This window comes from Acomys russatus, chromosome 10 (genome assembly GCF_903995435.1).
Source record: "Acomys russatus chromosome 10, mAcoRus1.1, whole genome shotgun sequence".
Lineage (NCBI taxonomy): Eukaryota > Metazoa > Chordata > Mammalia > Rodentia > Muridae > Acomys > Acomys russatus.
Window position 1 is genome coordinate 22,918,619 of NC_067146.1, and position 25,613 is coordinate 22,944,231.

Genomic DNA, 25,613 nt, shown 5'->3' on the forward strand with positions numbered 1-25,613 from the left:
TCAGGTTTACAGCTGTGCAGTGTCTTTCCTAAAGAGAATGGGCAGGCATAGGGTCTTAAGTGGGGGAAATGCCAGTCAAATCAGTGTCAGTCCCTAGCTGAAAGAGAATTGCTCCGCTTTGAGGGAACTTGGCAATATAAACTTTAAAAAATGGCACCGCATGAGGCTGGGAGGTGGTTCAGCTAGAGATCTTGCCTAATGTGCTCGAGGCCCTAGGTTTGCTTCCCAGCCCATGGAGAAAGGACTACAATTAATCCCACACTCACTTCAAATACCCATAGAACACAGATGAGGAAGGAAGTTTATTTGACTAAATAATTGCTGAGAGGTTACCTGCATTTGCTATTTTTTTGGGGGGGGGTGGTTTAAATGACTGAAAGTAAATCATGTCTACGGTTCTAGTAATTAGTTCCAGAACTACTCACAGATACCCCAAGCTATGGGTGGTCCAGCTCTGCATATAGATTGACATAGTATTTGCATATAATGGATATATGCTCTCTTTCCTGTACTTAACTCATCTCCGGATTACATTACCTAAGATGATGTAAATTCTGTGAAAATAATGTTTTTTTTCTTTTGCTGATAATTTTCATCTGAAAGCTATTTCAAAGCAACAAAGCTAATTGCTACCATTATCTGATATGGTACTGCCATTGGCAATGCACATTTGATTAATGAAGAACCCACTGAGTATTTAGGACACACCAGGCCAGATGTTCATAATAAACATCTGTAGATTCAGATCTCTCTTATAGCACATAATATCTATAGGAGGGTAGGAGAGAGGACTTGCCTGAAAATAACGTTGCTGTAGAATAGCAAGGATCTAGTAAAAAGCTAGGTACCGAGTACAGTGGAGGCACAGAGAAGGGACACAGCCTCAGAGTAGTAGAGAAAGACTTTACTAAGAACAATAGAGCAGACACAGGCTCTAGTAGGGTCACTATGATTTCCCATAGCCCTTTGGCATGACATAGCATGGCAAATCCAGTACTAGGCAAATAGTTCAGAAGTTACGAATTATTCTGTAAAGGAATAGAGGGCTTGTTTTTAACTATATATGGTAAGAGATGCAGATGCTGTTCATTGTGACTGGCATTTTTATATGAAAGGACCCTACATACAGAAAGTGCAGTATCTCAGGGAGCATGTGGAGAAGTATTAGGAACGGAAGAGCCAGAGCTTTGACCATGGTTCAAATGGGAAGGAATCGAAGCCGTGCATACAGAGTTACAGTTGGCCAGCAGGCTCCTGCGATGTGTACAGGTGCTATTCTATCTGTCCAATACTAGGCCCCTAGATGTTTAAGGTGAGCAAATAGCATGGTGATGCATGAGAATTCAGTCAAGGCGAAAGAAAGGAAAGGGGGATCACAAATTGGCTTGCAAACAAGCACAGGCTGGATGCAGGGTTGTTTTCTTATGTAAGGACTGGCTTGTCCTGTAAGGACAGTCTCTTCGTAAGCTGTGTACTAGTGTCAGGACATGGAGAGTACAGAAAGGAGACATATAGTTCACAAAATGCTTAAGAGGTAATGTGCAGATTTATGGGGTGGTATATATAATAAATCAAAAGTCACCGAGAAAATCTTGAAGAGTATTTGGGCATACTTCTTGAGCCTCGAGGAGCCTCCCAGAGCTGAGAAACGTAGAGCAGACCTCTGTTGCGGGGCCCCCATCCCCTTCCCGCAGAAAAGAGGAATGCCTAGAGAGGCATTAAGCATAGAGATGTGGTGATGGCCGTGGATTGTTAGGGACGGTAATGGGCTGGGAGGAAGTGTAGACAAAGCCTACTTACATACGCCTTGTCTGGCTGGCTGTGCGTTGGAGAGTGGAAAGTGACCTCACTGAGGTCTAAACTCCAGGTGAGCTACAGGCAGAACACAGATGATGTGGGGCAGAGGGTGTACAGCGAAAACAGTGACAGATTTGGTTGTGACCACTCGTTCAGGATCAAGGTAAAACATTCAAGGCAAGATATTTAGTTGACTTTAAGGTTCTGTAACTTGCATTTGAATACAAGGTACCACTTTTAGGAGCATAGGGAGAAGAACGGCAGAGCACAGATGTAACTGATAGCGTTAGAGATGGGGCAAGGAGGATGGATAACGAGAGGAACTGAGTGGTGAGTAGTTCACACCAGCAAGAGGAGGGGCGCAAGGGTAATGTTAGGGATGGGAGGTGGGCTCAGGAGTATGCTCCTAAATGAAACTGATTCTGGAATTCCCTGTGAATATGAAAATTGTTTGGTGCTCACACGGTATTGTCATACAATCTGTATATACTTGGTCTGAACATTAATCTCTGTCAGTTAAATTATCTCAGAATTACATGCCTAATACAATATGAAAACTCGGAAAATATTGTACTGTGCTGATAAGAAAAGCATGACATAGAAAAGAGCCTGTATCTGTTTATTTTCAACCTGGGGTAGATTGATACATAGGAGTGGAGCCTGCAAACAGAGACAGCGGACTCCATCCTGAATGTGGAAATTGGAACCCACCACTAGGGATGGGCCTCCCTCTGACAGATGCAACTCCTGAAGGTGCAGTGGTCTTGGCTGCTTGTGCTAAGGCAGGTTTGGAGACCTCAGATACTGAGTTTCTTCAGATGTGTTGCTGTGTGCTGTAGAGAGAACACAGGCAGGTAGTGCGTAGACTTAAAGAAGTAAGAAGCAATGGCGGAAACTAGAAACATGAGCTCTACTGTGGGTGGAGAAAGTAGTTGATAGAATAGAGGATGAGCCAAGGAGAGCCACTGGGGTCATGTGTGTGTGTGTGTGTGTGTGTGTGTGTGTGTGTGTGAGAGAGAGACAGAGAGAGAGAGAGAGAGAGAGAGAGAGAGAGAGAGAGAGACAGACAGACACACACACACACACAGACAGACAGAGACAGACAGGCAGACAAAGACAGAGACAGAGAGAAAGACACACAGAGAGGAAAAGGAGAGAGAGAGAGAGAGAGAGAGAGAGAGAGAGAGAGAGAGAGAGAGAGAGAGAGAGAGGGAGACAGAGACAGAGACAGAGAGAGAGAAGTGTGGAGTATTCTGGAGGGGCCACTTTCAGTGAAGGTTATCTTGAATCTTCTGCTTACCTACCAGGTTCAGAGTCTCCTAGATAATGACATTGTTCTCAGTGAGTTTGGAGACTCAGCATTATAAAAGCCATTTTATATTTTATCAGTCTGTAAATTGGGCTCTAGAATGTTGCTAAAGTAGCTAATAGATATTTTACTCACACTAAGAACAAAGTAAAATTAAAAAAGCTTACATATGGAAACATCATTAGTGTTTTTCTTAGTCAGTAAGCTCTTTTGGCCATTTGGTTGTCTAGGCAATTCCTCCCCAAAGGGCAGTTTAAATATAAATACCTGGTGTGACTTTGTGAGGCAAAATCAGTCATTAGTGTTTCAATGAATTTAGAAAGGAGGTGTCCATTTCCTGGGCAGAAGAGACAACTTTCTGGAACAAGAGCCAGCAAAGGGAGGTATACTTACTCCAGAGGAGATGAAGACAGCACAGTAAAGGAGGAGCAGTCACGTGGTATGACAAAGCCATCAGCTGTGGAGTAATTGCCACCTTCCCAGACCCCTCTTCCCAGTGGTGTCTCAGCTCTGGCTGCCCCTGCATTCCGCCCCCCATTCTTTACTGTCATTTACAAATGAGTCCAGTGTCCTTGACATTCAGAGAGCAAGGAAAAGGAATGGCAGTGCCGGATACGTTGATGTGTTCCACTGCTGCTCTGCTTGCTCGCACAGACGTGAATGAACAGGGTTGTTGATCTTGGGATGGAGGCTGTTGATGCTGTTGATGAATTTCTCAACCTTAGATCTCCATGGAGCCCTTGGCTTTGCAGACAGAGATCAAAACCGCTGTGACACAAAACACCTCGGAGATGTGTGCATTCAGTTCTTAGCCTCGGTTTGGAGACCATTTGACTGCTTGTTATATAATCTGTACACTTGCGGGCGTATCAGAGAGGGTTACGTCAGCATTGCAAAGCAGGCAATCCGAGCACTTGGTTAGCACTTGGTTAACCTTCAGAGTAAGATTAGTCTGGTCTATGTAATGAGTTCTAGGCTAGCCTGGGATATTTAACAAGATACTGTTATAAACAAACTCGCTTTGTACTATTGAAAAAGCTAAATTGCTTTCAAAATTAATTATTTTTGAAATGAGATATTCAGGTATTTATATAAATTGATTTTTTTGTTTGTTTGTTATTTTGGGGAATACTATTGCTATTTACATGGAATGGGTAGGGATTGTGTCTATGCAAGCCGGGCACTGTTCCCAGGTACATGTCACCCTTTGCTTCTCAGACTCAGTTGCAGTACCATATGCCTGGCACTAATTTTTAATAACAATCCATAGAGGCAAAACCGTCTTTGCAGAATCTAGGATAGCAGGATCTTCTAAGTGCATGGCTGTATCCTGCTAATTCAACCATCAGGGTGCCTTATGTGCTCTGGCAGTTCTCATATACAATTGCATCTGTCAGTTTGACTACAGGATTGTGTGACCAGGACCAGAGATGTGTTTCCTATATGGAGTACTCAGTGTAGAATAAGAATGGTTAAATCATGTTCTTGTCTTTTTCTGCCAGCCAGATGGAGAGACAGGATGAGTAGGAATGGGTTAAGAGCATGTGGGCTCCCTCCTCCATAGTCCTACTGTGTTCCCCAAAGTTACGTGGCATCATCTCACTGATACAAAGAAAATGTTCCCAAGAGAAATGAGGACTCAGTCTGAACCAATAGTGCTGCCTGCGTGGACTGATAGTCCACTTCTGTGTCATCAGGAACACTTTAAAAACTGGCAACAGTTTCAAGGCAGATGTAGAGTCCCTTGGTCTCCTGCTAACTTGTTTTTATGAGCTATATGTCCTGCAGAAGTATTAATAGATGGCTAAGGGTATGGTAGAGGAGAGGCAGACACTTTCAGTTACTGCCCAGCGTGGAGCAAGAGCAGGTACCTAGAACCCTTTCTCCTCCTGTAGTGAAGTTCAGCAACGCTACAATAAACCTCCCACACAGAAGAGTGGCGTCATCTCCTCTACCACCATCAAGCTTGCAGGCTTGAGATCCACATTCAGTGGGAAAGTGGCTGATGTAATGTGGAGCAGGGAAAGCAGATTCTTACAAGACTAGACTTTTAAAAGGCTGCTCAGGTTTCCTCTGTTCAGAACCCAGTGGTAGCCAGTCATAAATCATATCCGAGACTCAGGAAATGGTTCCCTTCCGTCTGGGTCGGCACTCTTCTGAGCGAATTGCTGTGTTTTACCATTTTGCCATGTGGAGCCTATGTTTGCAGCATTCGCTAATTTATTCCCAGTCACAGGTGGCTTAAGCTCTACCAACCCCTTGATATTCTGCTCACAAATGCCCAGCAGAATGAGAAAGACAAGGGGAGCTGGATGCTGGAGGAGAGAAGCAGTGTAGACATTGCTTGATAAATTCGTTGCTTGTTAAATAGATGAGGTAATATAAAACTAAAAGCCTAGCAGAGAGCCTAGTTTTCACTGATGAAAACAAACACAAACAGTCCAGTGAAAAGAGACCCATGCAAGTTAATATGAACAATGCATCCAGCTTGTGCCGTGCGCTTGATTCATCAAGCATTTTTCCTAGCTGGTAATATATTACAAACCATGAAGTAAGATAAACTCCATAAATCCAAATGGATTTTCCCAGTTCCTGCAAGCAGCTCTCATCAGGCTCATCTTCCTGGAACTACATTAGGGCCTCACCCTTAAGCCAAGTTGCTGTGCCTCTGACCTGAAGTTAGTGGGGAGCATCACACGCATGCCTGCATGTCTGTCACTATCCAGAAGACAGACGCTGGATTCATTGCAAGCACAGGATCGAGTTACTTGCACAGCCTTCTCTGTTTTGCCCATCTGTATAAAGCACCAGTTCAAACAGCCTGAGAAGCTTTCTGGTTTACCCTGGGGGAATAGCAGGAGGTGTACCTTCTCTGAAGGACCAGGGAACCATTTAATGGCAGTAAAAGTTACTGGCAGAGTTTGAATAAAAAGTGCATTCAAACCGTTGACATTCCTTTCCCCTTGATTGTTTTTAATATGGTGACTCATCTTCGGCTGGAAGATGGTGGCGATGCAGAGTGCCTTCTGTCTATTTTTTCCAGATGCTCAACAGTTCTTATGACTGGTGAATCCCTGGTTGGCCGGTCAGGCTGCTCTGTCAGGACTCGGGAGCTGGGTACCATAGTGATAACAAAATGTCCTCTGCTATTTTCTTTGTTTCCTGAAGAATTTTATTTTTAACAAGGATGACTTGTTTCCCAGAGCTACAAATTTTAAATTGTAGTCATAAGGCCTCCCTGCAGAAATTATCTATGTATTATCTCTAGCAGACAAGATGCTGCCTTTATTTGAATTTCTCACCTTTGAATATTTTTCATTGGGGATTCTTAACTCAATGATGTTCCCACAACCACCACTATGTCCATATTTATTTTTCCATGTCCAAAATAATTAGGAGTTTCTAGACTTATCTACGCTATTCCTGAGATAGTGAGATATTTCCAGGACCATGCTTTGTATCCCCTGAGATTTTTGTTTGCTTGTCTATTTGGATATCTGCTAATTAATTGTTCATAAAGGCAAGATGTTGTAATTGCTTTTATTATTAGTGCCCTTCTAAAAACATAATAAAAAACCAAAAAACAAATGCTTCTAGGGAGTGACATAATGTGAAGGACATGCACAAAAACTGTGGAAATGTTTAGGAAAGACTTTAGTCCAGAAAAATCTACCAAATTCCTGAGTGCTTGACCCAAGGATATTCCGTTCCCCAAAGGCGGCAGCTATTTCTTTCAGCAGTTTCACACCCTTCAGAAGTCTTCTTTTTCAAACACTGACTTTGAAATCAAAGGCTAGTCAGAGATTTCGCCCTTATTTTAATCCTCGCCTACCCGTTTTCTGGGTGTTCTAAGTCATCTCTTTGTAAGCACTACTATTTTCCTTGCTCAGTAAATGACGCAGATTTTTGTAAGTTCTGTGATGGGATCATTTGTGAGAAGCTTGTCCCAGCTTGCCCCGTATTGAGAAGCTGTAGAAAACTTAGAACATAGTGTAGAACCTCCACAAAGAGCAGCTTATGTTCAATTGCTATTTTAGGGCTACAGTCAGTACTTCTCTCTGCCTCTCTCTAAATTTGCTCCGAAAGCTGAGAAACACATCCAGTGCTAAGGCAAGGCTCATGACATCAGCCGCTTCACAATGGCTCCCTTCTCCAAATGTGACACTGCAGAACTCATTGTTTGCCCACGTTGGAACCGATTTCATCTATTAAGTGCTGCTGTAGAGACCCACTAACTTCCTCAAAATTATCTCATAGTAAATTCCTTGTTCATTTTTTTTTTCTGCAACCACAGTATCATATTTGTGCATGCTTCTCTAAGTGTTAGCTATGAGTTCATGTCTGTCCATGGGCAAATTGATTGCATCTTCGTAAGTAGTGGTGGCTCTTCTTGACTGGGGCATGGAAAGACGTCAAGCCATTATGGCCTATCCGGCAGCATTCAGGGCCAGCTGCACAGCTGACATCATGATACTTGAGCTGTGTAATTTAGGCTTTGCTCTTGAGGTGAGGACTAAGGCAAGGGTGCCAGACTGTACCATGTCTGTTAAACATTGTGCTGGAAGTCACTGTCATTTCAGTGTGGGACCACTGGGAAATGCAAGACTTCTGGATTCATGCCACATTCGAATGACAGCATTGCTTCTGAGAGACTCTGAAGGAATTATCCAAGAACAGTGCCTAACATTAACAAGTCATTATATCAAATTTACAAAATACGAAGTTTTATTTATTTATGCAGACACTCTCTACATAGTCTAGACTGCCCCAAGCTTCTGAGTGCTGGGATTACAGGAATGCACATAATCTAATATTTACATATTCTGAAGCCAGGTAGTGGGTACTTGAATATCGGTTGTGTTCTGCACTTTTATGTGTGCTTGACATTTTTCACAATTAGTAAAACCGCAAATAGCCAAAACACTACGAATGTAGGATATATATATAATTCCTGATTGTTTCATGGTTCTTCTTGCTATAGGTAGTTTATTGTATATATGTATAATAATATAAATGTGTATGTTAAAATATTTAATAAAAAAAGAAAAATACATTTAAAAGTTAGTTGTATTTCTGTATTAGTAAAAAACAAAAACAGAGAAGTGGGAAAATTTCTATTTGTAGAAGAGATACAAATCATACAATGTAGAGGAATCAACCTAACAAAAAATTTCTGAGACAAAGCTGTTTTACTGAAAACAAATAAAAAGAAAATTGCTGAGAATATAAAGGCATCCTCAAAGCAAATATTATAAGAAGCTTTTAAATAAAAACTGATATAATTAATTAGAATAGAATAAATAGATTACAAGTAGTCCTGGAATGACAACGGCATTTTTTGAAAGAGAAATTAAGGAAGGAGTTACCTATCCTGACTTCAAGATTTATTATAACTCAAATAAATATACATATTCATTAAGAGAATGAATAAAAATTCCAGAAATTGATCCACACATGTATTTTCAACAAACCATCATAGAAATTCATTAAGGAAAGGATACCCCTTCTCAGGAGATGATTGGAAGTTGGATCTATATGTGGATATTAGACATCAAGATGTCCTTAGTGCTGGTTTGTTTGTCCTAGTGCTGAGCTGTAGCCCAGGGCTTGTGCATGCTAAACAATCGCTCTGCCACTGAGCTACCTCCCCAGAAACCACCTCCCCCAATTCTGTTACCTCAAAATGAGTATCAAATCATATATATTCCAGGAGCTTTATATGGACCAAGCAGGATATGTGTGTGTGTGTGTGTGTGTGTGTGTGTGTGTGTGTGTGTGTACACACACATATATATGTATTTATATACATATATGTGTGAGTATATGTTTAGGTGTGCGTATGCATATAAAAACAAATGGGCATCATGGATTTGAGAGAGAGCAAGGGGTCTGTAGGGCAGGGCTGAGGAAAGGAAAGGGAGAAAGCAATTTAGTTACATTTTAATTTAAAAAAAATAAAAAAAATTAGTTAAAATATTTTCAAATAGATGAATATAAGACCTAAACCTATAATACCTTTGGAAAAAACTTTTCAGATGCCCATAAAATAACAGTTTCTTAGCATACAAAACATCATGAAACTTAAAAATGTTTAACATGGATGAAAAACATCTTCAAAAGTCATATCTAAGGAAATGAACAAGTTATCTATAGAGCTAAAGAAAATATTCATGATACATATGGTAAAGGACCAATGCTCCAAATCCACAGAGAGTTCTTAGTGTTTAGTAATCATTAGGTGTTCCTGCCAGAAAGAGAAGAGTGTATACTTCATTAAAGAAGATTAGGTGAGCCAGATGTGCTGGTGCAAGCTACTGTCCCAGCTCTCAAGAGGCTGAGGCAGGGGAATCACAAGTTTGAGGCTATTTGAGGTTATAGAGAAATGCTTACTTAAATTACCCTACCACAACCATGACTATCACCAACAAACTAGATGAAATGATAATGGCTAGAACAGGCTAAAGTGAGAAGGCCTAGTCAATCTTACATATGTAATAATTAATAAATTAGAAATTTCTGTAAGTAATTTGGTAATTACTTATTACTTCTATAAGTAATTTGGTAATTTAAAGGCTTAAAAATATTTAGATTTTTTTTATTCCAGCAGTATTAATGTGTCTATTAATAATGTATTTGCACACAGGTTTGTTAAAGCAGTTTGAAAATGACCAAAATGGTAAATATTATGTATGATTTTTAATGTTAAGATGTTATGAATTTCTATTTGAAATACTTTAATAGATTCATTTTTAAAATGAGTCACACATACTTAGACAATATAATGGGAAATAAAATACAATCTCCAAAGTCCTCAATAATGGTTTTTATTATGCCCTTTAAAAAAAAATAGCTTGTCACTGTATTTTGATGAATGAATTATTGATGACTTTGTTTTCATTTTATTGTTTTCCCATGTTGTTCAGTAAACATGTTATTTTAAACAAAGACATTTTAAATGTTTTAAATAAGTTTTGAACAGTACAAACTGCGTTTCTTTTGTTAATATTAAGTAGTAGTACCTTTATATATGTTCTTTAATATTAAATATTCATTTATATTAATTTTAGGTAATGATTGATTCCAGCAATAGAAACCATTACTGTTTCTACCATCCTTCTATGTAACTACTACATGGAGAGTATTCTGCTGGTTGTGCTCCAAGTCATAAAGACACGAAGGAATTAGAGCTTTGCTTTGAATGTTAGGATTCGGTATTCATGGCAGAAGAGATCTGCTCATCCACACCCCAGCTCCAATCAGTGAGTTGTGGCTGCCTCATGTGAAGTATTTAGACAGAATTTGGGACAATTCCTGAGTTTAGCTGCTAACCTAGTACCACTGGCCCTTGGTAGGAAAGCAAAAGAGTGTGGTACTTGTAGGCCACTCTTGACAACGTTTGGGGAGAAGGGGATCTTTTCTTCTACAGGTGAGCATGGCCCTTTGTGTCTGGCTGAGATGAGCCCTGAGCAATGTGTACCAGATGATGTAAGGCAAAAGTAAAGCGTAGAGAGAATTTGGAAGAGAAGACTGTTTCTATTAAAACAATCCAATTCATGAATTCCATTAAAAGGGGCTACATAAAATGTATGGCTTATTGAAACATTCTTTCTAGAATTTACCCTCAGAAACAAGTAAATGTAAGTCAGCATTGATTTCTGGTTTATAATATGCGCTATACTGTTTGTAGCATGACGGCTTTGGTCCACCCACATAGAGTGATGTCTATGAGTAGGCGGCAGAAAGGTTGTGTGTAGAGGGAGATCAGAGGCAGCGGTCAAAAACCTGTGTCTTCCCTAGCATAAGCCAGCATTGCACAGCAGGGTGTGGCATGCACGGCAAGCCCCTTTCACTTCTGTATCTCCTGCCTGTCTTCACGCATGGAGGCATGGTCTTTGCATGGAACCATGGGAATGAACTCTTGGGGTAATTCGACAGTTTACTCATAACTCCAGAACTTAATTTCCATTCTTATCCAGTGACTTTCTAAAGCCTTTTGATGACTGGAGATCGATGAGTATCCTTTTCTAAAAACAAACAAAAACAAAACAAACAAAAAAACAAGATGACTTTTTACATTGCTCTTCTACTGTCTATCATCAGCAGGCACTTGGCACGTGCCAGTGTGACTGAGCAATGTCCCTCCTGGGCTGGTTTCGCCGCCCCCCCCCCCCCCCCCATCCCCTGTCCCCGTCCCCCTGGCACTTCTCAAAGTAATGATTTCTGAGGGCCATGGGTATCTCTGTTTTTCTTTTTCTTGTACTTTCACCTGAGATTTCCACCCCCTTCTTCTCTCAGGACCTCCTCAGGTTTCTTTGAACTTACTGTGCTTAAACTCCTTGCCACTAAGACAGATTAGGGCTGCATGAATTTAGTTTTGATGTTGATTGCTCAGAAAGAAAAAAAAAAATATCCCTGTTGTCCCATCTCAGTTTTGAATTGGAATAGCTAGGGTTTGAGAATGAAACCATTTAGAAGCCAATTACCTCTCTGACTTACAAATCCCTGTGCTACATTTCTTATGATTGTTTTCTAAGCCTGTGTTTGATGCACACTGGAGACAGAGATTTAATGCCAATATTGTGCAAGTCATTATATCTTTGGAATAGGATTGGCTCTTAATGTCTTTATCATAATGACCATAATTTATTGTTTTAGGCATCACATACAAATGGTAACATGTCTTTAATTGTCTTTAAATTTTAAACTGATGAAGAACACCAAAATATTATATCTTTTGAGGGTTCATGAAATATCTCCTTAAATATCAGATATTGACATCAGATTGCGAGAACACAACCATGGCTCTATCAGTCATCTCTTTGAGGCATCGCTAGGCCCTAACACGTCTGCTTCAGTCTGTTGATCATTTTGTATGAACTTCAGCAAAAAGTGAGCCCAGGAGGACAGTTGGTTTCCAGTTCAGAACATCTTTTTCTTTTTATTAATGAAGCCAGGAGTTGAGTTGAGGGTGTGTTGTTTGTGCATGGTGTGGCAATGTACATTTAGTTATTCACATGTTGAATGCACTATTCATTAAAATCCTTGTTCATACTTGCTTCTTTGTCCTCAGACTGATTCTTATTTCTGTTTTTCTGAAAGTCTATCTTGTCAGATTGGACTCTTCATTTCAACCATCAAGCCTGGCTTAATAGCTTTGGTACCCAAGGCATGAGAGCCGTGTTGGGTTGTTCAGAGATGCAGACAAGTTTTCTCAGTTATCTTCAAGCAATATGGTGCACTGGTGTCTGGTTTTTAATTTTGAGGTTATCAGGGCTTTGTGGAGAAAAAAAGACATCTGCAAACCACTTAATTGTGTCAAGTTTTATTTTACACACGTATGATATATTCTGTAAGAGTCTTGAAGAAAACTGGCTACATCTGATTAAATGTTATGATGTGGTCAGGTCAGGCTGGCTGTACATACACCACATACAAAGCCCTAACTTCCTGAATAGTCTTATTTCTGCCTTTTAAACCTTGGTGTTTGTTTTGTTTTTGTTTTGTAGTGGTTTAAGTAGAGTTGTGTATACCTTTACTTATCGTCCAAATTTTTCTTGTCAGAATTGTCTTTTAGTGCTCAGAAGTATAGGCTCTGAATAAAACTGTGTAGGTGGAATACCAGTACCTGTTGAGTGACCCTAATGCTGCTTGGTGACTCGTTCTAAGCCTTGTTCTGCTTTCTGTAAAATATGAATTAAGATGATGGCTTCTACCTAGACCATTTGTCAGGGGGAAATTAATTAAAATTAGAAACAGTGAACATTAAGCTCTTAACAAGGTAATCTTATATTACTATTTTTAAGTTATTTTATATAAATATGAGTTGTATATGTAATTCCAACTTCTTATAAGCTAAATTGATTTCAGTTGTTTATGTTTATACACGGACCATTGTTATCTCTCATAACACTATAAATACAACCCCCAGAGTAAATTTTAGTTTCTTTTCCCAAGTGGATTGCAGGTATGTTAGCTATGTAGTGCTGTGCTAAAACACCTGAGTATTTCTAAGAGGAATGGTTTGCTTTAGCCCATGGTTTTGTATGTTCCAGGCGATAGGTGGGTGGAGCGACCCATTGCTTTAGGCCTGTGGTGTACATGTGGTGTAGCACAGAGCAGTGCCCCGGGCTTGGAGAGTTATATAATGAACTGTTCACCTCATCACTGAGGATGAGAAGGGAGATGAATAAGGTACCACAGTCTCCTTCAAAGCATGCCAGGCCATGATGTATTAATTAAACCTCCCACGAAGCCCTCCTTCTTAAAGTGTGCCTTACCTTCCTGTAGCACCAAGCTGGGAACCAAGCCATTAGCACACCTGGCTTTGGGGAACATTCTAGATCCAAATCATGGCAATGTGCAATAAAAAAAAATCTGGCCATTTTAAGGATTCCTTGTTTTCTTCTTTCAGATTAATTTACCTGATTGTTTTGAGCAATGAAAAACAAAGGAAGTCTGTACTACATAACAGTGTTTACTGACAATCAGAGCAATGGTTGAGGTTTTGCTTTTTGCCTATGGATTTCTCCACAGGATTTCATAAAACTGCATGTTTTGATGAATGAGCTCTCCCATCTCTCAGGCATTGGAATGCTTGGTCCTCAGTTAGTTGGCCTGTTTGTCAAGGCTTAGGAGTTGTGGCCTTGCTGGAGGAGGTTTGTCACTGGGGTGGGCTTTGAAGTTACCAAGGCTACTCTCTCTGCTTCCTGTTTTCTGTTTTCTTTAAGATTGATTTATTTATTATATATATATAGTGTTTGGCAAATACCATGCCAAATATACACCAAGTTTGCTGCCAAGTTAGTTAGGCATTTAAATAGTTACCAACGCCTAGCAATCTAGTAGTAAGTTCCCAGAGTTTCCAAGTTACTAAAATTTTCTCTAGCACTGTAAACCCCACTGCGGTGGTACACACCTGTAATCCCAGTCCTTGGGAGTCAGAGGAAGGAGAAGTTAATGATTATTCTCAGCTGTATAGTGAATTCAGGAGCAGCTTAGGCTATGTCTCAAGCAAGACAGACGTTAAAAATATACTGTTACTTAGTATCTTAAGAAAGCTAAATTTTGTATACAAATGTTAAGATGGATACCCAAGCATGTTTATTGAAAAGTAGGTAAAAAGATTGTAAATGCTCTGGAAATGTGTTCAGCTCCAAATGCTCACTCAAATCTAAAGCCTCTGCTTGGTTCAAGATAATTCAGAAGTGGAAGCAGTGAACAGGAGATGCTTTGGGGGCAAAGAAGAAGCTTAGAGAATAAGGGTGATCATGAAAATGCAATGTTGAGGGGTTGTAGCAGAAAGTGACTGCAAAGGTTCTATTGTCAAAAGCCCACACTGACAGAGCACCTGCTACGCTGGATACACTTTGGGAGGACAAAGAATAGCCATCACAGACACACAAAAAAGGTGAACCAAGGGACAGATACTTCAGCCCCCCACCCCACCCCCACCCCCCACCCCCCCCTCCACCCCCTCATGGTGCTCTTGAAACTGTTTTCATCAAGAATCAATTCAAAATTAGATCAAATGGTTGCATCCTTCCTGGGACCCCTGAGGCTCTGTCTTAGTCAAGTGGTAAACATGTCCTCCCTTGCCACCACCTAGAATTATTTCTATGTTGAGGATTCTAACTTTGACCCTCTGTCCTGAGCTCTTTCCTCAGGAGGCTTTTGGCTACACATTCTGTTTGCTTAAGTCTGTTAAGTGCTACTTTTAGCCATCCGACAAGCATCCATTATGAATGTGTTGTTTTCCTCGTGCTGGGTTAACTGTGTCAGTGCAGTAAAAGCAGTCCATTTGAGAAGAGCGCAAAGGAAAATGCTAGGGGAAAGCATAGACCAGTGAGGCTTACAATTGAGTAGATTCTTGGCAGAAGTCAGAGATTACAGACTGATGTCTTGCTGGCCAAACCAGTTGAATTATGTATGTAATGTAGCAAAATGGATCACACACTTTTTTTTATAGACTTTAACACCTTTTACTAATAATAGTTCACCAGAAGTTTACCATTCTGCATGGCTGATAGCATGCCAAATATACTCCAAGTTTGCTTCCTAGCTAGTTAGGTGTTTAAGTAGTCACTAACCCCTAACAACCCAGTAGTAAGTTCCCAATGCTTCCAAGTTACTAAACCTCCTCAGGTATCTAGTTGGATCAACCACGTTCTAACTCCATGTGGAAATAACTCATCCACTTTTATAGCATATATGGATATCAAAACATTTTACACCTCTCTTATACTATTAGTACGAAAAAAAAAGCTATTTGTTATGGTCTGGAAATAGCTTGTTTATTCAAGAGTTGGGTTCCAGCTGGTTGTACTATTTTGGAAGTTTCTGTGGCTTCACAGGAGGAAGTGGGTCACCAGGGCAAGTCCTCCAGGGATTAACCTTCTCCTGGGTCTTCCTTCCTTCCTCTCTCCTGTTTACCAAAGATGGACAGCTTCTGCCGTATGCTGCTCTCTCCACGATGCTCTGTTTCACCACAGGTACAGAGCAAGTAACCTATGGGTCAAGCCATGAGCCCAAATAAATCTTTCCTCCACCAGCTTATGTCAGGTTATTTTGTCATAGCTCCAAAAATCTGACATGCTATTCTAGTGTTAAATACATGAAGCTGTTTTAAACGTCAGTTGTAGAGTGGATGATCTGCTACCTGTCATTGGAGGAATGCGGTGAGAGTTGATAGCACATTCTTCCTCCACCTTTTGGTTAAAATCAAGTGTAGCAGCTATTGCAGCTTATTGTCTTCAGGCTGTGCTTGTATTTAATCCATGACTTTGAACTCTTGGATCAAGGTGAACCATTGCATTCTGAAGTAGCGTGGACCCAAACGTGCCTTTTAAATCATAGAATTACATACTTCCATAAACACTGCTTATAATGACAAAGACAGAGATATAAGAAAGGTTGACTATGTATAACAAACAAAGACATTTTTGTGTATTCATAAAATGAATTTATTACCTGAGAACTGAACCTAGCCAGCATGAGTGTCGGGGTTAACTTAGAGCACACATGTTCAATGATGCTCATTCACAGAAACTTGATGTGTCTTGATTTTCGGAACATAAAAAACATGATCAGGTTTGTTGTCTAAATGCAAGATGGATTACAAAACAAATGAGTCTTCCTTGATTTCTTTCATTTCAAAATCAGGAGCTGTGAGGAATATGTATAGATAGCTATTTAGCAACACGTACACCTGCTGTTTCTATCCTTAAAGAAACCTAATATATGGATCTTGTGCCTTATTGTAATGGTTAGTGTCTATCCATATTGACAAAGCCAAATAACTGACATTTCTATGTTTATGAATGTGCTTGTGTATTTACATACTTTGCGTAATTATGTAATACTTTCAGAATGAAGATTTTTAAAAATATGTTCTCAAATGCCAAAATCAGGTCATTAAAGCTGCTAAATCTTTACATTTTTATTTGATGCAAATTATTGTGCATCTTCATAGAAGACCTTTCTTTGGTTGATTTAATGTCTATACATAATATGTAACATTTAAATCTGGGCAGTTGTTTATACTTTCAACTCTTAAATATTTATCATTTCTTTGTAGTGGAAGAAACTTTGAGCTTCTCTCTACTAATTATTTGTGAATGTGTAATTTCTACACACTGTCCTCAGCCACCAAGTGACTCAGGATGTGAGGGATGTTCTGTCCACCCATCTCTATTTTGGCACTCATTGTCTCTTACCCTTTCTCTATATCCAACGCCTCCATCTTTCCTAGCATTCAGTGACCACTGTTCTACTCTATTTCTATTTTAGCTTCAATGTGTAAGTGAGGACATGGAACATTTTTCTCTATACCTATTTCATTTCACTTAATGTCTTCCAGTTCCAGCCACAATGCCACAAACGTCAAATTTTAATTTTTATCACAGAATAATATCTTTTGCATATAATATGCATATGTATATATCACATTTTCTTTATTCCCATCTACTTATTTCAAAGATACATTAATAAGATTATAGTATAGTAGATAATGCTTACTATGGTAGATAATGCTAATTTTAAAACAAAGCAATTTTAAAACCAAAAGTAATTATAGCAACGAAACATATAAAATTATTTCATGGTATCAAAAAATTTATGTTAAATATTAACAAACTATAAAAGCTATTGGAAAAAACTTAAAATGTGTTCTCAATAGATATATTTTATGGGATTCAAAAATTAATTTTAAGCCAGGTGTGGTGGTGCATACCTTTAATCCCAGCACACTGGGAAGCAGAGGCAGGTGGATTTCTGTGAATCCTAGGCCAGCCTGATCTACAAAGTGAATCTAGGCCAAGCAAGGCTACACCAAAAAATCCTATGTCTAAAATGTTAAAACAAAACAAAACAAAACAAAACAAAAACAAAAACCCAGCAACAAAAACAACAACAACAAAACCCAAATTAATTTTAACTCAGGAATCAAAAAGTCATTCAGCTTTAAGAATAAGCTTTAAGAATGACTGTTTACCTTCTTCTATTCTGATTATTCTTAGGTAAGTTCTTTTCATAGTATCCCAGATTTCCTGGATGTTTTGTGTTGATACTTTTTAGATTTAACATTTTCTTTGACCAATGTATCTATGTCTTCAATGGTGTCTTCTATACCTGAGATTCTTTCTTCCGTCTCTTGTATTTTGTTGGTGATGCTTGCATCTGTTGTTTGTGTTCTCTCCCAGATTTTCCATCTCCAGGATTCCCTCAGTTTTTGTTTTCTTTAATTGCTCTATTTCCATTTTTAAGTCTCAGAAAAGTTTTACTTATTTCCTTTACCAGTTTAATTGTATTTTCCTGTATTTCTGTAAGGGATGTATTAATTTCCTCTTTAGAGGCCTCTATGGTCTTCATAAGATCATTTTTAGGTCTTTAAGGTCATTTTGTTGTGATTCAGCTGTGTTAGGATACCCTGGGCTTGCTGTAGTAGCATAGGTGGCTCTGCTGCTGCCACACTGCCCTGGGCCTTGTTGACTGTGCCCTTACGCTGGCCTTTTGCCATCTGCTTCTCCCTGGATGTTCCTGGTGCACTGGACCTCGGGAAGGAAATGGAGCTCATGGACAGCATGCAGCTCAGAGTAGATGAGCGTGCCCAGGGCACCTAATGTGCAGGGGATTTGTGGGGAGGGATCTAACCTAGATGTTCCTGGTGCAGCAGGCCAGGTGAAGGCAACCTGAGCTCTGGCCAGATTGAAAATTTTTTTTATTGTTTGATTTTGATCATGAAAATTGAAACTAGGGTCTCACACATGCCAAGGAGGCACTGTGCTATGGAATGGAATTTCAACACCTAAAGTAAGGCTTTTTTCCTCCCTTTATTTATTTATTCAGCTTATATCCTGATTGGAACCCCCCTTCCTCTCCCACTGCCCCTGCTGCGGTCTCCCAGTCTCCCCCTCATGTACCCTTTCCCCATCCTCTCCTTCTCAGAGAAGGGGGAGGTCCCCCATGGGTATCAACCTGCCATGGAACATTAAGTCATGGCAGGACCAGGTGCATCCTCTCCCACTGAGGCCAGACAAGGCAGCCCAGTTTGAGGAATGTGATCCAGAGGCAGGCATCAGAGTCATAGAGGGCCCCCGCTCCAGTTGTTGGGGATCTACATGAAGACCAAGCTGTGTACCTGCTATACGTGTGCAGAGGGCCTAGGTCTAGTCCACACGTGCTCTTTGGGTGGTGGCTCAGGCTCTGTGAGCCCCCATGTTCTCAGGTTAGTTGACTCTGTAGGTCTTGTTGTGGAGTCCTGGACACCTCTGTCTCCCTTCGGCATCCCTCCAACTCCTCCGTAGGGCTCCCCAAGCTCTGTCTAATGTTTGGCTGTGGGTCTCTACATTTTTTCCATCAGCTAGTGGATGAAGCCTCTCAGAGAGGAAAGAGAGAGAGAGAGAGAGAGAGAGAGAGAGAGAGAGAGAGAGAGAGAGAGAGAGAGAGAGAGGGAGATTGATTTAAACTAATGAAAGAGAGAGAGAACATGACTTCAAGAAAATAATTAGGCTGGGCATAATGGAACAGGGCTGCAATTCTTAGTACTTGGGAGGCTGAGAAGGATTGCAAGTCCAAGGCCAACTTGGACAAATTAGTGAGAACTTGTATTAAAAAAAAAAAAAAAAAAAAAATATATATATATATATATATATATATATATATGTACACAGAGAGAGAACATGACTTCAAGAAAATAATTAGGCTGGGCATAATGGAACAGGGCTGCAATTCTTAGTACTTGGGAGGCTGAGAAGGATTGCAAGTCCAAGGCCAACTTGGACAAATTAGTGAGAACTTGTATTAAAAAAAAAAAAAAAATATATATATATATATATATATATATATATATATATGTACACACACACACACACACACACACACACACACACACACATATATTCACACATGCTAGGGATGCTAGGGATATACTTCATGGTAGTAGAGTGCTTGCTTGTTCAAGGTCCTGGGCTCAGTCCCCAATAACATACAAAACACTCCAACTTGATGACTCACTGGTGATGCTGTAGACCTGGGTTGCCAAGTGGAGGTAGAGTGGAACCAGCAGCCATTTTTGTGGAAGTGGAGAGTTGGCTAATGAGGGCCATCTTACAGAAACTGCTTTTGACCTTTGATTTGGATAAAGATGCATGAGTAATTCACAGGGACCAGGTAGGACAGTAGGCATGGCAGCATCGGCGTGAGCCTGGTGGCAATGAGAGTGTGGAGAGAACGAGAGCCTCAGCCAACAGAAGCTGGACCCCAAATGATGCATCATAAAGAGTGCAGGGAGAGATGCCTTCCTGGCTTTCAGACCCCACACAAAGTTGAATGCTATGTTATTGACACCTTGAAAATTTTCATGGTCTTTGAACAAAATATTCCATCTTGTGATGAGCCCTGGAGATTAGGTAATACCAATATTATTTAGGTCTTAAATCATGACATGCATTGAAGAGACTGGGCAGAAGGGCCCCAACAGTGGGAAAGGAAGTGATCCTGTTGACTCACCAAGTTTTTTGTGAAGAAAGCTAGACACATCTTCCATGCCCGGGTGGTAAGGAGACAGTCAAGGGCACCCATAGCTCTCTCATCTCCCATGGACATTCACCTCCAGTGCTCTCAACTCAGAGAGGGCTTAAGGGAAAGAAAACTTGGGTAAAAGCAGACAGGCTGTCCCAGTACCTCCTTCTCACTCCTGTGGTGGCTTTTGGCTTGCGGGATGACGTAAAATGACTGCAGGACTTCCATTAAATAATAGCAATTAGAAAAACCACATGCTTATCCAGTTGTATCCCGGGGTGGTGCATCACATAAATAGTAAGGGGAAAGAGAATACAAACATGGTTTTGATTTTTGAACTTGCATCTCTGAAGTGACAATCTGTGTGTTGATTATATGATTCACCTTGAAGGACCTAGAAGCATGAAATTATTTTAACTCCTAAACCTTATTATTTTAAAATTATTTTCTGAAAGTTACTGAAAGGCAGTTTGAGGAAACTGAACCTTTTATGCTTTTTACTTTTTAATCTAATTTGGTAATAGAAAAAAAATGTTAGATTTCTCTGTGTTACAGCACTTGTGTTTATCTGGCTTTGGCTTGCTGACAGTCACCTAAAAATGGAAAGTCTTAGTTCTGTGCAGCTGTACTAAGGAAGGGAACTGTATGCAATATTTCTTGAGAAAACATTTGACATTTGAGAAAATTCGTCTTGATATAATGTAATTTAGGTTTTTTTTCCGTGTCAGTACATGTTTTTAGTGTCTATTTTAGAATGACCTGAATCAGGGAAAATAGGTAGTCTTCAGTGTATTGCTACTATTTTCCATTTCATGCAGCAGTCATCGTAGAGTATTTATAGAATATTGCATTTAGTGGCCATTACATAAGTGAGAAATTAATTTTGTCACTGATGGGCTGACATTTGGAGTAAAGCAGGGTTGCGTTCTTCTCGGTGAACTATGTGTTAATGTCCTTCAACAAGAAGACTATAATTTAATCCCTTAGTTTTGCTGTAGGCTTTAGAGTTGAACAAACTTTACAAAGTATGGATATATTTTTGTATATAAAGAATTTTACAAATTAATTCATTTTCACCGAATAGTCTTAATGACTTTTCCAGGTAGAAAAAAGCCAAGCAAATTTATTTATGGCTGTAACTTAGCTTGATTACCATCTCTTGTTATAGAGATTTTTTTTGTTTGCTAATGTATTTTTATCATCAACATATCTAATTTTACTTTGTCTAGAATTGTTTTAATCATAGAAATTTATGGAATACATGTAAATAGTTGGTAATGAGCATGAAGTTTATTTTTAAAAGACATTCTAAGCATTTTATTTTAGCATTTTTTAAACCTATTATCTATATGTAACCTACCTACCTACATATCTATTTATTGAAAGTGTACGAGTGTTTTGCCTGCATGTGTATCTGTGCACCACATGCTTTCCTGGCACCTAAGGAGGCCAGAATAGAGCACTGGATCCCAGAAACTCAAGCTTGAGGCCATCGTGAGCTGCCCTGTGAATGCTGGGAATCAAAGTTGATTCTTCCGGAAGAGCAGCTAGTGTTCTTAACCACTGAGCCATCTCTCCAGCTTCAGGGGTTTTATGTTAAACTGGAAAAGAACTACACCTAAAATTTCAGACCTTTCAAGGAAGGGAGCATTATGAAAAAGTTTTATTTATATCATTTTTAGTGTAAAAGAGATCCATACCCATTCTCTCGCTGTTTGTCTCTCACCCTCTGTGTGTGTGTGTGTGTGTATGTGTGTACATGTGTGTACATGTGTGTGCATGTGTGTGTGCATGTGTGTATTATATGTACATGTATGTTTGCACATGCAGAGACTGGAAAGGAGATTGGGTACCCTGTTCTATTACTTTCTGCCGTATTCCCTTGAGACATAGCCTCTGCCTGAACTTGGGGCTTTCCCTATGAGCCAGGTTGTATGGCCACATGTCCCAGACGTCCAGCTGTCTCTGCCTCTCACAGTGGCAGGGTTATGGTTTGTATGCTTCACCCCTGGCTCACAACATGGGCGCTAAGGATTGAATTCAGTTCCTCGTGCTTGTGTAACTGTTACCCACTGGTCAATCTCCCCACCACTGAGAACATTGTTATTAGGTGACATGAAAGGGGGAGGTAGAGTCTAGTCTTTTTCTTTTAATTAATTTATTTATTCACTTTACATCCCAAATGTGGCCCCATCTGTCCTCTCCTCCCAATTCCACCCACCCTTCCTCTTCCACCTAGCCCCCCACCCTACCTTTCAGGAAAAGGGAGTCAGTCCCCCACAACCAACCCACCCTAGCACCTCAAGTTGCATTAGGGATGAGTACATCCTCTTCCAACAAGAATGGGAAAGGCAGTCCCATCAGGGGGAAGTGATTGAAAAGCAGGCAACAGAGTCCATGGCTCAGAGATTGCCCCCACTCCTCTTACTAGGGGACCCATATGCAGACCATCATGTACAGCTGTGTAGGGAGCCTAGCTCCAGTTCATGCGTGGTTCTTGGGTGATGCTTCAGTTTCTGCAAGCCCCCATGGGCCTAGGTTAGTTGGCTCTGTTGGTCTTCCTGTGGAGCGCCTGTCCCTTCTGGGTCCTTCTATCCCCTCCCCCCAACTCTTCCACAAGGCTCCCTGTGTTCCTGTGGACAGGGGCATCTCTAAGACAAGCTGGAGGCTTACTACAGGGTAGGCTCCTGGGAGTATATGGGGGTGACTCTAGCTGAGACTCCTAATAGCAGGGGTCATGGAGACTGAAGAGGCCACTCTCTAACTAAGCAGGACTCCAAGTGGAGGAGGGGAACACCAACTCACACACCAAAACTTCAGTCCAAGATTTTCCCTGCCTACAAGATGTGCAGGGATAAAGATAGAGCAGAGATTGAGGGAATGCCCAACCAATATGTGGCCAACCTGAGGCCCACCCCATGGAAGAGAGCCAACTCCTGACACTATTCATGACACTCTGCTATGCTTGCAAACTGGAGCCTAGCACAGCTGTCTTCGGAGAGGCTCCACTCAGCAGCGGATGGAAACAGATGCTGAGACTCACAGCCAAACATTAAAGTTTAGTCTTGTCCTAATACCACTCAAGTGCATATTCCCAGTGGTCTGCCTTCTGTCTACCTTCTAAAGATTCTACCACCTCCCAATAGCACCAAGGCCTGGGCCCCCAAGCTTTCCACATGGTAGATCTTTGGGGACACTCAGCATCTAAATTGCAACAAGAAGACACTACAAATAGGCCAAATGGCTTGCTAGGTTTGTCAGGACTTGAGTTCCTCTGGGCTTCAGCTTACCTCCTGACAACATTGTCAGCCTTTAATAACAACCGTGAGTACTACCTGGAATACAAAGATTTGGGATAAATATCTTCCTGTTATTTTCATTTATTTTTTTCAACTTATTTCTCCAATTTTGTTGTAGGCTCGCAGGAAGGAGGTGTTTATCCAGGAAAGATATGGAAGATTTAATTTAAATGACCCCTTCCTGGCACTCCAGAGAGACTATGAAGCAGGTGCTGGTGACAAAGAGAAGCCAGTCTGCACCAACCCACTCTCCATTCTTGAAGCTGTCATGGCCCACTGCAGAAAAATGCAAGAAAGGATGTCCACACAGCTGGCTGCTGCTGAGAGCAGGCAAAAAAAGGTACTGAGATATTGATTTGTTTTCCCTATAACAGTGTGGAACAGCGAAAACATTTCAGGTGGTGCCTGAATATTACATTTTTAGGAAGGTTTAGGGTAAGTTCTTATGAGAACAAAATTTATCTAAAAAAATAACTAAATCATAAAAGTATGACAAAGGGATATTTTCATGGAATGTTTAAAACATGGATTTGGTGAGAGTGTGTCTCCTTTCTCTGCTGCAGTACAATGTACTTAGCCACACAGTGGCTTTCTTCTATTTTTCAAGTAGGGCCCTCTGGGCACACGCAAGCATCCCCAACTGATTGTATCTAGAATCTATTTAAAATACTTCTCTGTAGGCAGGCATGGTGGGCCATGCCTGCAATCCCAGGTGCTTGGAAAGTTGAGGCAGGAGAATGGAAAGATGAAATAATCTTCAATGATATGTGAAACTCTTTAACCTAAAATAAAATTGAAATTATAGATGTTTTTTACAAATAGAACTTTTTTGTTATTTTATTCACTATTATTTCTTTACAAAAATAAAAGCAGCTGAATAGAAGAATAGAATGATCACTGACATCTTAAAACCCAGGCTAGTGGCAAACTCACCTCTGGGGTTTGATGGTTGTAGAAATGTAGCCAGCACATACCTTCATTTGAACCAGTCTTCTCCCTCCCCGCTAGCATCACTAGCATACACACACTTCTTATACTTGAGAACATATTTCAAAGAAGACAGATTTTATAAAACACACACACACACACACACACACACACACACAGAGAGAGAGAGAGAGAGAGAGAGAGAGAGAGAGAGAGAGAGAGAGAGAGCTGTAGTCAGCCATAAAGAAATGGAAGTCTCTATTTTGTCCAATAAGCTGCCAAAACTATTATTCCTTTTATAAGTAGTAGTAGTTCAGAGAGTCTGTTGCTCTCTGGTATAATTGGAACAAAAATGGGCAGTTAGTTTCTTTCTGCCATCACTAAAGCATAAAGCAGTGTTTCTTCAATCAGTCCTTTTCAAAGAATTCTTTACATTTCACATTTAACACATGGTAGACAATCGCCTCAGTGGGCTTTACTATAAATAGTTCTGATATTATCATTTAAGACATGTGTTTTTGTGGCAGTCCTATCTTTCATTAACATGTGAATGCCAGAACTCTCCTATAGAGGCAGAATAAAAGCACATCTTTTTATCCACGTGTCACATGGCAGAAAACGAAAGCACCTGGTAAAAAGGAGTGAAAGAGAGCAGAGTGTGCCACGGTGGGAAGTAAATCTTTTCCTCTGGACTCTGCAGGCCTTCTAGCAATCCTTCTGATAACCACCAAGGTCTCTGGAGGTCTCCAGTGCTCCCCACAAACCACATGAGCAAAGCCAGTGCATTGCAGCTGATGTCATTGAAGCTCGTCTATATTTCTTGGAGACGATACATTTCAATTATGTTCTTAATGTGTCCAGTGAGCTGGATAATAATGAGTGATTTCTGCTGGATTTTATGCTGCATTATCAAAACTTAAGAAAACATTTTGCTTTCACTTATTACCTGAAATGTGTAATTTTCAGAATTTTACTTAGATTCTGGATTTCACTAAAAGCATTTCACTTCTAGAAAATAAATGGCCTATTTGTAGTTGGATCAAAGATTTTATTATCTAGTTGACTCTTTTTTCTTTAATCAACACACATCCTGTTTGTTTCTGAATGACTGGGTCATTTCCAACCTGGCTGGCAGTGAAAGGAAACTGTTTCTGTCCTATGGGCCCTGAGAGGCTCATATAAAAACAAACCAGTGGGCCTGCCTCCCCTGTATAACAGGATACAGGAGTTCTTTTATGGCCAGATTCATTGGCTGTGAAGTCTCA

At 40.3% G+C, this 25,613-nt stretch overlaps 1 protein-coding gene across 1 annotated transcript in view; it reads left to right on the forward strand.

Moving 5' to 3' along the window:
* Cttnbp2 (cortactin binding protein 2) overlaps window positions 1-25,613 on the forward strand; it is a 151,809-nt gene that overhangs the window by 42,268 nt on the left and 83,928 nt on the right. Inside the window, exon 3 of the mRNA XM_051151881.1 lies at window positions 23,540-23,761. Within this exon, the coding sequence (XP_051007838.1) occupies window positions 23,540-23,761 (222 nt within the window). The remainder of the gene's footprint in view (window positions 1-23,539; window positions 23,762-25,613) is intronic.